This window comes from Manis javanica, chromosome 5 (assembly GCF_040802235.1).
Source record: "Manis javanica isolate MJ-LG chromosome 5, MJ_LKY, whole genome shotgun sequence".
Lineage (NCBI taxonomy): Eukaryota > Metazoa > Chordata > Mammalia > Pholidota > Manidae > Manis > Manis javanica.
In genome coordinates, this window is record NC_133160.1 from 111,563,632 (window position 1) to 111,583,729 (window position 20,098).

General features: G+C 40.2%; 1 protein-coding gene across 5 annotated transcripts in view; it reads left to right on the forward strand.

The window, feature by feature from the left end:
• Positions 1-20,098, forward strand: part of CNOT6L (CCR4-NOT transcription complex subunit 6 like) — a 127,738-nt gene that overhangs the window by 99,172 nt on the left and 8,468 nt on the right. For all 5 annotated transcript variants that reach the window (XM_073237424.1, XM_073237422.1, XM_017665766.3 and 2 more), the window contains 3 exons: positions 3,909-4,060; positions 14,377-14,604; positions 16,736-16,938. In XM_073237424.1, coding sequence (XP_073093525.1) covers positions 3,909-4,060; positions 14,377-14,604; positions 16,736-16,938 — 583 coding nt within the window. The remainder of the gene's footprint in view (positions 1-3,908; positions 4,061-14,376; positions 14,605-16,735; positions 16,939-20,098) is intronic.

Genomic DNA, 20,098 nt, shown 5'->3' on the forward strand with positions numbered 1-20,098 from the left:
TTCTTGGTTAGTTTTTTGATTACGGATTCAATTTCAGTGCTGGTAATTGGTCTGTTCAGATTTTCTGTTTCTTCCTTGGTCAGTCTTTGAAGGTTGTATTTTTCTAGGAAGTGTCATTTTTTCGAGGTTATCCAGTTTTATTAGCATATAATTTTTTCATAGTATTCTCTAGTAATTCTTTGTATTTCTATGGTGTCCATCTTGATTTTTCCTTTCTTATTTCTGATTCTGTTTATGTGTGTAGATTCTGTTTTTTTCTTGATAAGTCAGACTAAGGGTTTATCTATTTTGTTTATTTTCTGAAAGAACCAGCTCTTGGTTTCATTGATTTTTTCTATTGTTTTATTCTTCTGAATTTTATTTATTTCTTCTCTGAGCTTTATTATGTCCCTTCTTCTACTGACTTTGGGCCTCACTTTTCTTCTTTTTCCAGTTTCAGTAGTTGTAGATATTGATTGTTCGTTTGACATTGTTCTTCCTTCTTTAAATAGACTTCGGTTGCTGTATACTTTCCTCTTAGAACTGCCTTCACTGCGTCCCATAGAAGTTGGGGCTTTGAGCTGTTGCTTTCATTTGTCTCCATATATTGCTTGATCTCTGTTTTAATTTGGTCATTGATCCATTGATTATTTAGGAGCATGTTTTTAAGCCTCCATATGTTTGTTAGCCTTTTTGTTTCTTTGTACAATTTATTTCTGGCTTCATACGTTTGTGATCTGAAAAGTTGCTTGGTACAATTTCAGTGTTTTCTAATTTGCTGAGGCTCTTTTTGTGGCCTAGTATGTGGTCTATTCTGGAAATGTTCTATGTGCACTTGAGAGGAATGTGTATCCCTCTGCTTTTTGTGGAGTGTTCTGTAGATGTCTGTTAGGTCCATCTGTTCTAATGTGTTGCTCAGTGCCTCTGTCTCCTTACTCCTCTTAGATTATTAAAAGAAGAGAAAGAGGGAGGGTCAACATTATTTGAAAGTACAGAAAAATATTTATATGCAAAAATGTTCATAATAGCATTAGTTATAATAGTTAAAATCTGAAGTAACATAAGTGGTCCAACAAATACTAATTAAATTATGGTGAATCTGTATAGCAGATGGTAATGCAATCATAAACATTTAGTTTAAAGAATAATTTTATAGGGAAAGTCCCTGGTAGAACATTCATTAATACATCAAAAGATAAATTTATAAAGTATTTTCCTTATTGTGTAAAAATATTTGTGTACATATGCATGGAGAGAAGTCTTGAGAAATATATATTGACTTAGTTAATGGGGATATGGGGTTTCAAGTGACTATAAATTTTCTTTGTATTTTTCCTCATTCTCAAATCTCTACAGTAAACATGTAACTTACAAGATCATTTCTTTCACTTACTTGTTTTTAAGCATATTTGAATTAAGCATGTTTTAAAAACCAGGAGTTCAGATACCTGGTTTAAGAGATCAAAAACTTTAAGATGTATGTTAGTTCTTATTCAGTTATAATTCATGTGGCTTTCCCCAAAGTGAAGTTTCAATCTTTGTTGACAAAAATACAGTCCAAAAGGAAGAAAGAAGTACTTGATTATATCCAATTCTAGATAATACACCTTTGGGTAAACTTGAGTTGTTAAGAGGAATAACTGTCTTACACTATGTATCAGAAAAGAAGTTGATCATTTCTTTTCTAGAAAAGACTTTGGGATATTTAAAGTACTGTCAAGTGGAAAAGAAATTAGATTTATTCTATACTTTAAAGAAATGATCTAGATCTAGTTTTAATGGAAGAAAGATAGAAGGAAACAAATTTTAGTTAAGGAAGACATTTATAATAATTAAATAACTCCCCCATCCCAAATAATGGCCCAGCTTTGATAGAAGTGAAATATTTCAATACTAAAAACATTACTATTAAGTAGCATTCTCAGACTTTCTTACAGAGCCCTGGGTTCCTATAAATATGTGTTAAGAGTTCTGTAAATATTTAGAAAATATTTTGACAGTTAAATGCAAATACTTGAACTGTAAGTTGGAAATAATGTGTTTACTCAAATGTTTCAACTTTGGAAATCAATAACATTATCTGATATTCTGCTTAGTTGATTTGTTTTGGTGCAGACCTCTGACTCAGGTTTTTGCCTGCTCACTTGCTTTTTCTGATTCAAGGCCAGTTATTTACCACTTACGTTTGTTATCTGTGTGAATAAGGATTTTTATGGATACTGTGTAACCAAAGCAAAATATAGAAATAAATTGTATACTGAGACTGATAGAAGACTAATTATCATCCATACCTTCTGATTTCAAATGTTTATATTCATCAGAATAGATTCATTGTTTTCAGTGATTGATTTATTCAAGCATAATACTGATTTGATTTGTTTTATATATGGGATTCATACCAGGCATTGCTTGAAAGAGGTATTCCACTGCTTAAACATATTTGAAAAAGTCTGGTATGCAGGATGGCCAGTTCTACCTAAGGAATATAGTTGAATCTGCCTACTACTTTTTATTTCTCTTTCCTTAGTCTAAGCCACCATCATCTGTCATCCAGACAACCTCAAAAACTTTCTGATTGGTCTCAGAGTTCCTACTTTGGCTCCTGTAATCTATTCTCCACAAAGCATTTGGAGTGATCTTAAGATAAATAACATCATGTCTTTCCTTAGAACCTTTAGCCCTTCCTCTTCCTTCCATCTCCAAAATCATTTCATACCCTTCATTTTTTTCTAACCTGTAAACATACAAAATTCTTTGCTGGCTCAGGACCATTATTTCTTCCTCTATCTGGAATGCTTTTAATCCCACTCTTCAATTTGGTAATTCCTCATTCTTTATGTTTCATCTTAAAGGTCACTTCTTTAGAGGGTGGAAACTGTAGTACCTTTAATCACTCTGGGTTAGAAATAGGTACACAGTCTGACCTCATATTCTTCTCAGCTCATCTGAGACATTAAGAATTGGAGCAAGGAGAGGAGTGTTATTTCATCTAGCAGTGTCCTGCAGCATAGTAAGATTTTAGTACTTTTGAAGGGGTGTGCATGCTTCTGTTTCAACGCCAGGAGGAGGATGAGGTAGGGGCCTCTTAAAGGAACAAAGATATCTTCTCTCCACTTAAATCCAGTGAAAAGTAGATAAAATATTTAGTAGGTTTTGGTCATTTATAAACATTTCATGAACTTAATAAAACTAGACTGGAAGAAGTTAAATGGCTTGACCAAGGTCATACTGCTATTACTGCTATTAAATATCAGTGCTGGATTCAATTCTGCAACTAAGGTAAAAAAAAGCTTTTAGTGCAGAAGCAGTAGTCACAGGGAGAGCCATTCTACATCTCACAGTTGTTCCTCTGAACACTATGTAAATGTGGTTCCAGTTTTCCAGGAATAGCCAGATGGGGAACTTGATTCTCCTTAGCTAAGATGAGGGTGTGCACCTGCATTTTCTTGTCAAATCTCTTGATCCAGGGAGAATAAAACTGCAACAGGGTAGGTAGATTTTATTCTTTCTTATTAACTTGCCAACTCAGGTAAGTGTGTTCACCTTTGAAATACCAGAAAGTCCCAACAGTAGTTTAAGGAAATGGGAAAAGGGTAATTTACTTCTTCATACACAAGAAGTCCAGAAATAGCCATCCAGTCAACTGCTTCACAGTCCATAGTAGGCTGCCTTTTGCCCTTCTGCTTCTCACCACACGGACAAAGGTGATCTATATGCCATCTTTGCTAGATAGTGCTTCCAAGAAAGTTTTTACAGTAGTAAGACTTCATATTGTCTCATTGGCCAGATGTGTCACATGACCTCTTAGAGCTAGAAAATGACTAGGAGACAGTGAACAGTGACTGTATCTTGTGCCCCTTTGTTTGATGTCTTTTAGCATGACAGTCCATGTACCTAATATCATCATCATAATGCATTGTACCTTTTAGATTTACATTGGTGCAGAAACATACAGTGGAATTTAACCAAGTGGCAATGGCTAATTCAGATGGATCCGAAGCTATGCTGAACAGAGTGATGACAAAAGACAATATTGGTGTTGCTGTGGTATTAGAGGTCCACAAAGAACTATTTGGAGCAGGTAAGTGTCATTTAAAATGTTTTTACTAAAAATAAACATCATCCCAAGCTTTTCCATCTCAAACAAATGCTGAGACTCTTGCTGTTATTTAGTGCACAACTATTTTCTTGTCAGAAAAGGAGATGATCCGGAAAATAACATTAATTATGTAAAGCATCATATATTTCTTGGGATATTACCACATAATCTGTAAAAGGAAAGTAATATGCCAGTAATTCTAAAAGGTTATTTGAAATAGGAAATGTTTTAGTTAGGCTGAAATTGGAAATTATGGTGAGTCAGTTCTCTTTTAGCCATAATTTTAGCTTTTTGAGTGTGGGATCTTTTGTCTTTAAGGTTAAGTACTTGACAAGTTTTCTCTAATTTCTTTGTCATATCTCAGTCATTGTTAGGGTAAGAGGGATCTTTTATCTAGCTGATATTTTTCTTTTGCATGGTAGATTATTTATAGCTTCCTTTAAAGTCAGAAACTCATTATGTACTTTGCATATCCAGACCTTTTCTCCCCTTTCTACTGCCTGCCTTTGAGCATTTCATTGTTTACAATTTAGCCAAGAACAAGAAGATAAGACATAAGACCACTTCAGAACTTTATTTAAAACAATTTTTTCCATACTTACTAGCTGCAGAAGAGATTTTTTTTTCTTGAATATTGATTTGAATTATTCAGATCATGCATATCTGTCAAATCTCCTTTATTCACTGTTTTTCAGTTTATCCTTCATCAAAGACAATCTTTGATACGAGGTTTTAAATTCTTTTTAAGTCTCTCCATTTTTACCTACTTTTTTTGTCCTTTCCAGTCTCATTCTTCTCTGAAGTCTGTACCTTTTTTTCTTATATTGTGAAAATTGAATTTCTTTTGGAGTTTTGCTCTCCTTTTAATTTGTTGAAGAGTAATTGTAAATTACTCAGTAGACAGTTTCACATTCTGAAATATGCCTCTTACACTCCTAGAAAAGGAATTGAATATTATAGGTGGTGCTTATGGCCCTTTTTGAAGGGCAAGTTTTTAATATTTTATACAGTGAACATTTAATCTACAGCTAAGTGACATTATGAAACTTAGAGGAAAGGCAAGAGCTTTAGAGAACTGCAACTTTTTTTTATGATCAAATTGCTTTTAAAATGACTATTTCAATATTTGTAAATTGGCTAATATCCAAAATATATAAAGAATTCATGAAACTAAATAGGAAAAAACAAACAATCCGATTAAAAAATGGGTATAGGATCTGAAGAGATATTTTTCCAAAGAAGACATACAGGTGGCCAGCAGACCCATGAAAAGATGCTCAGTGTCACTAATCATCAGGGAAATGCAAATCAAACCAGAATGAAAATAGTTGTCAAAATGGCTGTTATCAAAAAGTCAAACACAACTGTTTTGGTGAGAATATGGAGAAAAGGGAACCCCTGTGCACTGTTGGTAGGAATGTAAATTGGTGCAGCCACTATGGGAAACAGTAGGGAAGTTCCTCAAGAAATTAAAAACAGAACTACCATATGATCCAGAAATTTTTCTTCTGGGTCTTTATTCCAAATAAAATAAAAACACTAGTTTGAAAAGATATATGCCCCCTGTTTTTATTGCAGCATCATTCACAGTAGCCAAGATATGGAATCAACCTAAGTGTCCATCTATGGGTGAATGGGTAAGAAGATGTAGTGTATATATTTAATGGACTATTACTTAGCCATAAAAAAAGAATGAAAGCTTGCCAGTTGTAACAACATGGATAGGACCTAAGGGCATTAAGCTAAGCAAAATAAGAAAATGCCAGATACTGTATGATTTCACTTACATGTGGAATCTAAAAAATAAAACAAATGACCAAGCAAAACCAAAAGCATAGATATAGAGAACAGAATGGTGACTCTAGTTAGTAATATTGTAGATTATTCTTGAAAGTTGTCAAGAGAGTAATCATAAGAGTTAACTCTATGGTGACCAATGGTAACAGACTTACTATGGTGATCATTTCACAATGTGCATGAATGTGAATCATTATGTTCTATAGCTGAAACCAGTACAATGTTATATGTCACTTATACTTCAACAAAAAATTTTTAAATGACTACTGCTGTCTCATGGTTACTTCAGTTACTTGTTTACTCAACACTGAAGATAATTAAAGCTTGGTAAGACAAGAGGAAACTTAACTTTACCAAAATCATAGACTTAGTGTTGTGCCCAGAATTTGTGATCCCCAAAGACTGTGAGGGAGCTGAGTCCAGTGCAAAAGCAAAGAGCCTTTATTTGAGCTAGCTTGAGCTCAATCTCCCATCTGCACTGACGCAGCAGCGAGATGCCGGAGAGAGAGCGTGTTTCAAAAGCACAAAGGTTTTATAGGGGTTTAGGGGCAGTTGGCGGGGTGATGGTCGTGGCTTTAGCCGATTGGCTGGGGAAGGGTCAGGTCCCTGTTGCGCAGATTGCCAGGAGTGGTTTGAGCGGGAACGGGGCTAGGTCAGGGACACAGTTACTCAGAACGGTGGGCACAGAACAAAAATGGAGTTGGTCCCAGTTTCCTCTTTCAATCCCCCCTTGTCATGTTGCTTACGGGCCCAATCATGGGACTGGCTGCATTGCTATTTGGCTTTTTTCTGTTACTAGCAGCTTGTATTGAGCATGGAGGACCATTAGTTGGATGGCCCCCATGCGGTCTCTGACAAACTGGACCAGCGGGGTAACAGGGACTTGAGCTGCAAAGCGGTGCGGGCAGCCGCCTGATGGTGATTAGATCACTGGATTTTGGGGATGCCAACCAAAGGTGACCAGTTGAGACACAGGACCAGGAGATGCAGAAATTGTCTGCTACTGATTTGCAGGGGTCCCCTGATGTCCAAGAAGGTTCAGGGCAGATGTAAAAGTGGGGCGGGGGGTTTTGGGGGTTAAAGGGCTTGGGTCTGAGGCAGGGTTCTGGGCATTCAAGATGGAAGAGGCTTAGTAGGTTAAACCTGAGTTCTGGAAACCAGGTGTGTCTGGGAAATCTGACTAAGGATTGTCCCTGAGCTGGTGTCTGTAATTTGCCATGTAATGTTCAGAGGGGTGTGGGGACTCTCGGCAGCATGAGCAGTGAGAAGTAGAACTAATAAGAGTTACTAACATCAGGCGGGTTGAGTGTATCATAGCCTGAGCTTGAGTGTTGCGTTGGTTCCGATTGACGATCCATTGGGTGACAAAGTTTTTCCGGATTGTGGAAGGGTCCGCTGGCCGAACGTGGGTGTGATGGACCCAGGTTGCAATGCCATCTACTTTGAGAGCATTGGGGGTTGTCAGTACCACGATGTAGGATCCCTTCCAGTGCGGCTCAAGGGTTTCTTGGCAGTGCCTTTTGACATAGACCCAGTCTCCTGGCCTGTACTGATGAGGTGCCGGGGTCGTGCCAGCTTTGTAGATGGCACAGAGGCATGGCCAAATGTCCTCGTGTGCCTTCTGGAGCCCTCTCAAGGAAAAAAACAGTTCTTGGTTTTCAAATTCAGCAAGAAGTTCAGCTTTAAGGTTGGGAATGATAGGGGGTGTCCTGCTAAACATGATCTCGTAGGGAGTAAGACCCAGGTTGTAAGGAGTGTTTCTCACCCGGTAAAGGGCATACGACAGGAGAGCTACCCAGTCCCTGCCAGTCTCCGTGGTTAATTTGGTAAGGGTCTCTTTTAGGGTTCTATTCATCCTTCCTACCTGTCCTGAGCTTTGGGGCCTATAAGCACAATGTAATTTCCAACCTGCCCCAATAGCCTTGGATACTGCCTGCGTTACCTGCGAGATGAAAGCTGGTCCACTGTCTGATCCTATCATGGCAGGAAAACCATACCTGGGTAGGATGTCTTCTAGTAGTTTCTTGTCCACTGTCTGAGTCGTTTCGTGCTTGGTTGGGTATGCCTTGACCCAGTCAGAGAAGGTGTCTATAAATACTAAAAGATATTTATAACCATACTTTCCTGCTTTAACTTCAGTGAAGTCAGCTTCCCATTGGGCTCCTGGTTTGGTGCCCCTGAGCCTGGTTCCTTTTTCATTTGATGTGGCTCTCGCATTTGTGAGTTGACAGATCTTGCAGGCAGATACACAGCCTGTTCTATTTTGGTGTCCTGTTGGTGAATCTTAATTCCGGCATGTCAGATTAAGTCTTAATTTTTGGGCCCCCAGGTGGGTAGACACGTGCATGTGTTTTAATACTGAGACTCTGAGCCGGTCTGGCAGCACGAGCTCTTTGTCAGGTGTATGCCACCATCCCTTTATCTCCTGGGCCATGGGGAGTCTCTTGATCTGCTGCAACTCCTCCTGGGAGTATTTGGGCTGGGCTGGTAAAATGGGTCTCCCATGTCCGGTAGTTGTAGGGCCATGGTGGGGACTGAAGTAAGGGCCACTGCTTTGGCTGCCTGGTCAGCCTTTCGGTTACCTCTTGCTACCAGGTCATCAGCTTTCTGGTGCCCTTGGCAGTAGATAATGGCCAACTTGGCAGGAAGCCATAAGGCCGTGAGCAGGTCAAGTATCTTGTGCTTATTTTTTATAGTCCATCCCTCTGCCGTCAGTAACCCCCTCTCCTGGTAGATTGCCCCATGAACATGGACTGTGGCAAATGCATAATGTCTATCTGTGTAGATGTTGAGCCGTTTTCCAGCTCCGAGTGTCAGCGCCTTGGCGGGGCTATGAGCTCTGCTTGCTGGGCTGACGTTCTGGAGGGTAGAGCCCCCACCCACATGGTGTCCGCTTCGGTGACCACCGCTGCACCTGCATACCTGTGTCCATCCCACACAAAGCTGCTGCCATCAGTGAACCAAATAGCTTTGGCATCAGGGAGGGGCCAGTTGGTTAGGTCCGTCCGGAATCCATGTACTTGCTCCAGGATCCCTGCACAGTCATGTAGTGGAGCATCTAGGTCAGGGTCAGGCAGTAGGGTTGCAGGATTGAGGGCTGCACTGGAGTGGAACCGCACTCATGGAGGGTTGAGTAGGAAACTCTGGTAATGAGTTCTCCGTGTGTTGCTCATCCATTTATCAGGAGGCTGTTTCAGGACCCCTTCAATGGTGTGTGGGGTCGTGATCCAGATCTCTTGTCCTAGGGTCAGTTTGTCTGCATCTTTGACTAGGAGTGCAGTCACTGCAATAATTCTTAGGCATGGCAGCCAGCTAGCAGCCACTGGGTCCAGTTTCTTGGACAAATAAGCTACCGGGTGGCTCCAGGGGCCTAGAGTTTGAGTTAGAACCCCTTTCGCTATTCTCTTGTGTTCGTCTACAAAGAGGTGGAAGGGCTTCAGAATATCTGGCAGGCCCAGGGCTGGGGCATCTAGGAGGGCCCTTTTTAACTGATTAAAGGCAGTTTCTTCCTTTCCAGTCCATTTAAATGCTTTCCCCTCTTTGATAGCCTCATATAGAGGTCTGGCCATCTCAGCAAAACCTGGAACCCAGAGGCAGCAGTAGCCAGCCAATCCTAGGAATTTTCTTACTTCCCTCCGGGAGGTGGGAGTAAAAATTTTCAGGACAGTTTCTTTTCTGACATCTGATAACCACCGCTGTCTGCCCTCCAGGATGTATCCCAGGTAACTTACCCTCTCCCTGCATATCTGAGCTTTCTTGGCGGGTGCCCGGTACCCTAAGGCCCCCAAGGTTGTCAGCAGGTCCTGGGTCCCCTGCTCACAGTCTTCAGCCGTGTTGGCAGCAATCAGGATGTCATCTACGTATTGTAGGAGGGTAAGGCCAGGGCGCTCCCTTCTATACTCACCTAGGTCCTCGTGTAGCACTTCGTCAAAGATAGTGGGCAGATTTTTGTACCCCTGATGCAGCCGTGTTCAGGTGAGCTGCCCACTATAGCCCTCCTCTGGATCATGCCACTCAAAGGCGAACAAGGGTTGGCTTCAGGGTGCTAGTGGCAGACTGAAGAAGGCATCTTTTAAATCTAGTACAGTATGCCAAACTCTGGAGGGCGCCAAGGAGCTCAAGAGAGTATATGGGTTGGGAACAGTTGGGTGTATGTCCGTGACTCTCTTGTTTACTTCCTGGAGGTTCTGTAACAGTTGATAGTCATTCGTGTGAGGCTTTTTGACTGGCAGTACGGGGGTGTTCCAGGCAGACTGGCAGGGAACTAGTATTCCTAGGCTTCATAGTTTCTGGATGTGTGGCTGGATTCCCTTCCAGGCCTCCTGAGACATGGCCTGATCCTTACCAGAACTACCCCTGGCTTGAGCTGTACTAGGAGTGGGGTCCTGTGAGCGGCTAGTCCTATTCCTCCTGTCTCTGCCCGAACTGGAGGGAATTTTTGTAGCCATCTGTCCATGTTATACTCTCTCAGGAGCGCCCTCTGGTGGAGGTGGTATTCATCTTCTAGTTTCATGGTCAGGACCTGGATAGGGTGACCCTTGTCATCAGTGACCTGAGGCTCTCCCTGTCTGAAAGTTATCTGAGCTCCAATCTTTGTCAGTACGTCCGTCCCAACAGCAGGTAGGGGCATTCTGGTATCACCATAAAGGAGTGGGACAACCGGCCTGTTCCCAAATCTACTATTCTTCGGGTAGTCCATGAATACTGGCTGATACCAGTTGCCCCTTGTAACCAGGACTTCTTGCTCGCTAGTTTTCCTTTTGGGGTGCGGAGGACCAAATGCGGTGCTCCGGTGTCGACAAGGAAGTCAACAGGGATCCCCTCCACTCTTAAGAGTTACCCTGGGCTCGGGGAGGGGGTCCAAACCCCGACTCCCTTAATCACTCAGTTCATCCAGCTCTAAGACTTCTACTCGATCAGTCTTGCTTCCCTTACCATCAGCCTTTTTCGGGCATTCTCGGGGCCCAGTGCCCTCTTTGCAATATGCATACTGATCTTTCTTCAGCCTCTTGGTGGTTCCTCTACCTTCTTTTGGGTTGTCTGCCAGCTGCCAGAGACGGCGGTCTCATTCCTCCAGGGAACCAGCAGTGGTAGCTAGTAGTATTCTGGCCAGGTCTTGAGTTTGCTTACTGCTGGCAGCCACCATGGTGCAAGCCTGCTTATCTTCAGGAGACTCCCGGTTGTTGTATATCGGCTACTACCAGTAAGTCCTGCAGACTTCTTTCTCCTAGACTATCTATTTTCTGTAATTTTCTTCTAATGTCTGCAGCCGACTGGTTTACAAAGGCCATGATAACAGCTGCCTTGCTTCCGAGAGCCTCTGGATCCATGGGGGTGTAGGTATGGAATGCCTCCATGATCCGTTCTAAAAAGGCAACCAGAGAATTCATCTTTTTCTTTTCCTGTACATTTCCTACCCTGGCCAAATTGGTTGGCTTTCTAGCAGCCATTTGGAGACACCCCATTAGAGTCTGGCAGTAGACTCGGAGCCTCTCCTTACCTTCTGCTGTGTTGAAATCCCACTCGGCTGAGTTAAGGGGAAGGAGGTGTTTATCAGCCTGATTGGTGGTAGGATTCCTGTCTACTCCCGGAACTAGTTTTTGGGCCTCATTGAAGATTCTCTCTCTCCTCGGTTATGAACAGGACCTGCAGAAGCTGCTAGCAGTCGTCCCATGTGGGCTGATGGGCAAAGAGAACAGTCTAATAAATCAATAAGCCCTGCCAGCTTCTCGGAAAACTTAGGATTCTGAGCCTTCCAAATGTAGAGGTCACTAGTGGCGAAGGGCCAGTAGTGGTGGGGTTGATTTCTCTGGTCGTCTGGGGGGCTGGTGGCTCGTAGGGGAAGAATGGTGGAGTCAACGGCAGAGGCGTACTGCTCCCTCTGGGCCCTTTGTCTGGTAAAGGGCGGGCTTTCCACTGGAGCGCCTCCGCCCCCTGCTCTTGGAGCAGCACCTGCTTCCCCCGGAGGTGGGGGCTGGTGTCCCTCCGGCATCCTAGGGGGCTGATATGGGGGAGGAAAAATTAGTTTTTCGTCAGCCCTCCCCTGTAGGACAGGGTAGAGGGGTGCTGAAGGCTGGGTAAGACTTTTGAAAAGTTCTTCTCCGTCCTCTGCAAAGCAAGAATGGGTTTCGGCTCCAGAGGGGGTGGGGCAGGGAGGGATTAAGCCAGGAGGGTGGGAAAGGGAACTGATAGGGTGGGTAAGGGAACTGATCAGGATGACTTGTTTTAGACCGAAAGACGATATCCCTGACTCAGTGGATGATAGGGAGGTCGAAGATTCCCTCTGGCGGCCATCTGACACTGAAAGCTGGCTACTCGCTAGAACAAAGTCTGCCACCGACCCTTCCAGACTTCCACACTGAGGTTGTTAGCTCTTCCCCTGACATCTTTAAAATGATCTATCATAATACTTAGAGAAGTAGTCTGAGCCTGTCCCATAATGTCCGTCCAGTAAGTCCACAAAATAAAACAGAGAAACACAGAAACAGACAAATAAATAGAGGGCCCTGAAAACAGTCTTCCAATTCTGTGGAAGCAAAACCGAAAGCTAGACGACGGCCTCACGCCGACTGACGGGAGCGACCCGCGTCATCTCAGACCTTTGAGGGGATCCACGTCCCTCCAGAAGGGAGGATCAGAATGTTTTCCGAATCCTCCTGCCCGCAGTCTTGCAGTGCGTCCACTTAGAGCATGCCGGGCACTACCAGAATTACAGAAATGAGCTCATGCGGGAAAAAAAAAAGCGACAGGAAGCAGATACACAGAAGAGACAGGGAACGAAGAGATACCTACTGTGGCCAGTCAAGCTCTCCAGGTCGGGGTCCTTCGGGGTCTTGGGGATCCCGGATGAGCCCCCAAATGTTGTGCCCAGAATTCGTGATCCCCAAAGACTGCCAGGGAGCCAAGTCTGGTGCAAAAGCAAAGCCTTTATTTGAGCGAGCTCGAGCTCAATCTCCCATCCACACCGATTAAGCGGCGAGATGCTGGAGAGAGAGAGAGAGAGCACGTTTCAAAAGCACAAAGGTTTTTATAGGGGTCTAGGGGCAGTTGGCAGGGTGATGGTCGTGGCTTTAGCCGATTGGCTGGGGAAGGGTCGGGGCCCTGTTGCACAGTTTGCTGGGCGTGGTTTGAGCGGGAAGGGGCTGGGTCGGAGACACAGCTACTCAAGATGGAGGGCACAGAACAAGAATGGAGTCGGTCCCGGTTTGCTCTTTCATTAGAAGATTAGATTTTTGTGTACAGAGTTTCTACTTGCAATAGAAAATTAATTTTTATGTTCACTAATATTCCAACAGTATAAAAGTATATGAAGTAAAAACTGAGAGACCACTCATCTTACTCATATTCTCTAGGAGTAGCTCTTCTTAATTTCTTTATATATGACTAACATGCAATACATGTGCGTAGTTTTATTTAAATAACATATCATACACATTGAACTTTGTGCTTTAATATATGGACATCTTTCTTTGTCAGTACATGTTAACTAAGTTTAACTTTTACAATTTTTAATGGATTATCTAGTCTGTTATTTTGAAAGTATTAATGTTAATATCTGCTTTTGCAGAATTAAAAAACAGATTATTAGGGAAAAAAAGAAACTTAGAAATTTTCTAGTTGAGTATCTCATTGTCCAAATGAACCTGAGCACCAAAAAGGGTAAGTGACTGGCCCAAGACCACACAAAATAATTAGTATTAAAACCAGGTCTGAAACCCAAGTATTCAGACTTTGAGGGCACCCTACTTCCTAATTCTCATTTTAAAAAGTACTTTGAGTGTATGGTATGAATTTGTTTCGGTAGGAAATTCACATAATCATTTTGTGCATAGGTTAATGTAATGTTACTGCCTTTTACTAATGACCTATCACTAATGAGCTCAGAAAATGCAAGGTGAAGTACTGCTAGGCAGCAGGAAAAATTTAAGTTAAGGTTTAGGTAATTCAAAAACTACCTGCCTCACTAGATTACTGTGATATTGAAATAACAAAGAATTTAAAGTGCTTGTTTACACTAAGAACTCAGCAAATCAAGGTGCTATAATCAAGTGTTGATTATATCATAGTATAATTCTTAACTTGGGCATGTAGAGCAGGAGTTAGCAAACTTTTCTGTAAAGGGCCAAATAGTATTTTAGGCTTGGTGGACCACATAAGGTCTCTCACAGTCTTACAAAAAATTTTGCAGAGCCTTTAAAAGTGTAAAGCCAGTCTTAGCTCATACAGCAGTACAAAAATAGGTGGTGGGATTTAGCTCATGGCTGCAGTTTGTTGACCCTGATCTAGAGGAGTATTCCCATGTTGGGATTACCAGAATCTCAGCAGTGTAAGATCTGAGAACTGCCATATGAGATAAAAGGAAAGATGGAAGTTAATGGAAAATAGCAAAGAAATGGCTATGGGTTTGGGGGAGAAAACCTTAAGATATTTCTTTGTTGATACATATAGCATAACTATGTTATATATGTTACATATTTCCTTTTTCTAATATTTAAATTTAGGTGTGAAGCCTATTCATGCTGCAGACCAACAGCTACTTATAGTGGCAAATGCCCACATGCATTGGGACCCAGAGTATTCTGATGTGAAACTTATTCAGACCATGATGTTTGTCTCAGAAGTTAAAAACATTCTGGAGAAAGCCTCTAGTAGGCCTGGCAGCCCAACTGCAGATCCTAATTCCATCCCGCTGGTGCTATGTGCTGATCTTAACTCATTGCCAGATTCAGGTATTTATAGCATCATTTCTTCATTGCTTTCAATTTTGCTTTTACTTCTAGTTGAAAGGCCCCTAGCTCCTAACTTTTGTGAATAGAGAATTTCTCTTCTAAACTAGGGAGTGTATCATTAAGAATTCCAGGGATGAGATGTGAGGTAATTGAGGAGAGTTTAGTAAAGAGGCTATTTCCCAAGGTATGTACAGGGTTAAAGAACACAAAACAATGAATGGTGCAATACTCTGCCTTTACAGGAGTTAGTGACACTTTACCAACCCTACACGTAAAGGGGAAAGTGGTGGGAGCTGTTATAAGAACTTGCAAAAAATAATTATAAGGAGAGGGCCACTTAGTAGAGCAATGGTTTTGAATTAAGTGATGTGATCAATCCCTGGCATCAACAAAAAGGGAACCAGGGGAATAAATATCCCTACTTCACTCTGCTGTGCCCTTTGATCTTCTGCCAATACTGCCCATTGACCAAATCCAACTAAGCCAGAAGGGTAGTGGCCAGCAGTTGATAAGTAAAGGCCAGCTTCCTGAGGCAGAGAGCTATAGAGGAGGGTGATCAGAAGAGGCAACTGGAAAACATTCAGCGCAGCTAGCTTTCTAGTTTAATAATGTTGACAACTTTTTAAGTGAATTCACTAAATGATACTGAGTACTAACACTAGGTGCAGAAGAGTGATTAAAATTCTCCTAAGATTTCACATTAACTTTTGAGTTCCATTAAACTAATTTGTGTTCTAACATTACTATTTTAGATTTCTGTGAAAAATCAGTTCTGCATTTTAGATTATTAAATTTCAAATTTAAAACATTAAAGTATTACTGTTTTGCTATAAAAAACATATTCTAAATTTTGTATATGTTCACTGAGCTATTTTAAACGGTTTTAAATAATAACAGTAAATATAAAATAACCCATGTGCCTTCTTGGAAATATTCATGAAAGTCACAAACCTAGAAAACCCCTTTACCTTTTTTCCTTAGCAAATTACTGAAATCATCCTTTCACAAGTGTTTGTCTTCAGCCCACAGCTCCATTGGCTCCTTAACTATGTACTCCTTCTTTAATCCTTTTTTTGTGCTGAGTTGCTCTCTGTCGTTTCCCCCTTCTCCTCTGATTTGTTTAAGCTAATGAGCTGTCAGGTGAAAGCCCAACATAGTGAGCTAACTATGGAACTGGACTGTCAGGGTTGGATCCTGTTTCTACCACTTAGAGCTGTGCATTATGACTAAGTCCCTCATTTATAAACAAGGCAGTAATCGTTTATTCTTCCTCATAGGATTGTTGGTGAGGTTTAAGTGTGAAAAGCACTTGAAACAGTCCCTGCATATAGTAAATGCTACATAAACGATAGCTCCTTTTCAGCTACCCCCAGTCCTGATACTGCACTCAGCACTTGTTCACCATCTGTTGCTGTCATTCTTAATCACAGATAGAAAAGATGAGTAACAGCATTCACTCACTAATCATTATGTGAAGAAGGGTTGTGATACTTGTTCCATATTTACTTATTCAGTGGAAGCAGTGTACTTTTTTGAATGCATCTATTCTCTTTAGCGTTTTAGATATACCTACTATTTTTGACTGTAGCTCAAAATAAAGAATGATGTTGTCTAGCTGAAAATAGACATTGACATGTTGAAATGCAAAATCTATTTTTTGTAAATGATTTTTATTTTTTATTATATGTGCTATATTTTACATATTCCCAAAGTTGTTGACTGACTACATAGAACAGTTAAATACTAAAGTGACAACATTTTGGAATAATACTGTAAAAGCATTCAGGATTAAGACCTTTTTGGTGAATGCCATACTAGTTCTTGAGGATCACCTTCAGTCTGACAAACCATTAAGAAAACTTTATCAGGAAGAAAATTTGTCAGGTGATCCTGATAGTTTGCTCTGAAATAGGCAAATACCCTTCAGTTTGATCTGAACCATATGAAATTGCTAAAATTTAATTTTTTTTTTTTTTTTTTAGCAATAGCCAAAAAAGAAAAGCAGCTTCATATGGCCCAACCCAGTTAAGCCACTCTGAACCTGGTATATCCACAAACAGCATATTTTGGCCATAGAGTTTTATGTAAGTTCTACTTGCTAAACACTAGTGTTTCTTCTTTATTCTGCTAGGTGTTGTGGAGTATTTAAGCAATGGAGGAGTAGCTGACAACCATAAAGACTTCAAGGAACTAAGGTACAATGAGTGTCTTATGAACTTCAGCTGCAATGGAAAGAATGGAAGCTCAGAAGGGAGAATTACACATGGCTTCCAACTGAAGAGCGCCTATGAAAATAACTTGATGCCTTACACCAATTACACCTTTGATTTCAAAGTAAGTGACAGCCTCTGGGCTGGTGTAGAAATTATTTCAAATGCAAGCATGTGGCAAGACAAGTATATATTATTTATGCTTAACTGTATTATTTTCAGGAATTTTTAGATTCTCAAAATGTATTGGTTAATTTTGCACCTAAATGTAGGGAGGTTTGTTAGCTTTTTTGGTGGTAGTTGTTGACAGAATTCTTTGCACCCTCAAATTTCAGATAACATTGATAATAGCAAAAACTTCCAAAATGCTTACCATTTTGTGCTAGGCACTGTTCAGAGCACTTCATATTTATTAATACAGTTAATCTCACTTGTCCATACCATCCCTAACTTTCAGTAAGGGTCCAAATAATAATCAACCTGATATAGCTCAACTTACTTCAAATGAATGATGTAGTATTCTCTCAAAAGTTTAACACTTTCCATTGATGTCTTAATTATCTTTTAAGTTTTCCATTCTTTTTTGGGAGATGGGGTTAGAGAGGGTTGTACTTAGGGTTTGTTTTACATCCATATAGTTATCCTAATACATTCTCAGGCAGTGGAACTCTCCAGCCAATTTTCTGATCACTCTCTGCCTGTAGCTCTTCTACCTCTGTTTGACTTTCTGACATTTTAGGCATCTATCCTAGAATCTTATACCATTCTGAAAAATGGGATGATGTTAGTAGTTTGGGGTAAGAGGCCTAGAAGGAATTTAATAAAGTGCCAAAGGGAATTTTCATATAAAATGGGCTCTCAAACATCTCTAAAATCCTTTTTCCATTCTCAATGCTGTGAGAAACAAATAGTAGGAAGAAAAAAGGAAATTTGTATGCTGATGTTATTAGCCAGTTCTTGTAATCATGAAGTAGAAAAAGAATTGCTTAGAAGAAGTTGAATTTCATTTTGGTATTTTTGACACTTAGAGTACGTGACAATCCAGTAATAGTTGATTTTGTTCAGATCACTCACACTCATATGCAGTGATATGCCGATAAATATTTGGTAATGAGCTTTCTGGGGAAGAAAAGCCCTAATTTGTAGTGGTTGCTGATTTTTATGGTGTAAGTATTCCCAGTGTAGTAGATTTCAAGCTCCCAATATAGTAATATTGAATTCAGAGTTGGGATAAAGTGGTAAGAAAGGTACTAGGTCACTCTAGCACAGCACGGCTCTTATGTAAGCTTAAAGGAAAACCTCTAGGTTTAATGTTTCGCTGTTTACTGTAGGTTAGTTGCTTACCTTTGTGACTATAGTGATACATAATCCATCTCTACCAGCAAAACAGAGAAAACCTAAAATAAAGTTCCCCAGAATAAGTGTTCAATAATTCTACAATTCTTATTGTTGTTTTGGTATGTATATAGGTAAAAAGACCAAATCATTTCTACCTAATCTAGGCTTTTTATAAAGCTTATTTTCCTTGTCCATAAAGTAAAAATTAGAGAAACAGAATCTTGGATATTAATCTAAGCTATCTTTCTCAGTTACCTGAATTGTGATCCTACATGTGTTAATAATTGAATCAAAAATCTTACTGAATCATTTATAGTCCAAAGAAGTATAGTTAAAGACCAAAAGTGCATGACTCAGAGATTTCTGATGTTTGGCTGGGTAAGAAGGGCCAAGCTATAAATCTTGGGAGAGAGGCATGCAGGGAAGGTAAATACACTGGCTCATTAAATAGGTGGATAGAATGGGACGAGAAAGGAAGATGACCAGAGAACAAATTAAGGACACCCTTGAACTAGAGAGAATCAAGTTTCTAATTTAGTAACAGACAAGTAAGTTTTTAATTTTACATAAAGCATTGTGTGTACTATCCCAAGATTGAAGGCAGTCTGTAAAAAAAGGTAACATCAAATAGAAAAATATGTAATCGGCATTACATACTGATCCAAATACAGTATCCTACCACTGCATTATTGTAGTGTTGTTAAATTTTGTGTACATGCCCCAGATAGCATCTTTTTTAACTTCTTTGGCCCTTGAATAAGTTAGAAATATTGTTAAGTGGTATTTAGAACTCAAATTCATTTAATCAAGAACTGATTTGGAATGCACTAAAGGGCAAGCAGTTAGAATTACTTGTAGACCAGTGCCTTACTGAGTTTGGGCTGCTATAACAGAATACGTACCATAGACTGGCTTATAAACAACAAAAATTTATTTCTCAGTTCTGGAGGCTGGAATCTGAGACATCAGAGTGCCAACATGGTTGGCTTGTGATTGTATTGTGTCTTCTCACATGGCAGAGAAGGTGAGAGCTCTCTGGGTCTCTTTTTCATAGAGTACTAATCATGTTCATGAGGGTTCCATTTTCATGACCTAATCACCTTCCCAATGTCCCACCTCCTAGTACTATCATGATAGGGGATAGGATTTCAACATACAAGTTTTTTTTTTGATATCTGTTTGGTGAGTGGGGGGCACACAAACATTCAGTCATAACACCAGATTAATTGAATAAAGTTCTTAATGCAGAATTTCTGCCATCACTTCCCCTACTTCCCCTGCCCCAACTCTAAGGGTGTGCCTTAATAACGTTTAATGAAAAGAGGAAGGAGTTTTTCTATTCTATCAAGTAATAAATCTTGCTCTGTTACATTGTAAAATTTATAGTAATCATTTTCTCCTTTTTATTTTTTTACAAGACAATGCTAGCTCATAAACTGTTTTCACTGTTGTTACTTTTTTTCAAATACATTTCTATAGCCTTAATATAGTCTTTTCTAATATGAAGACTGTTTTCCAAATTGTAGTCTTTTAAAAAGAAATAGTTTAAATCACAAAAGGTTAAAAATCAATAGTCTGTAACCTCCTTTTTTTGAATATGACACAAGGTACAAATATACATACATATGTATGGTTATTTGGGTGAGAGTTCACAGATATCACATTGCTAAGGGTTTTGATAAGAACTTTTACTTTGGGTGTTTCAAATCAAGAAAATCATTGCAAGTGATGCCTGTGATAAAATACATCTATCTGGATTGTTTAACATCTTTTTGGGGGCCTATTTTTGGAAAGGATTCTATAACTCTAGCAGCTGATATGTATAATGACACTCCAGTAAAGTGATAAGATATGCAGTGTTTTATTCAGCGTAAGTAGTTGAAAATATTTCATTTGTGCTTTGTTTGCTTTGTGGTTGGCACAAAGAGTTGTCTCATAAAGGAAAT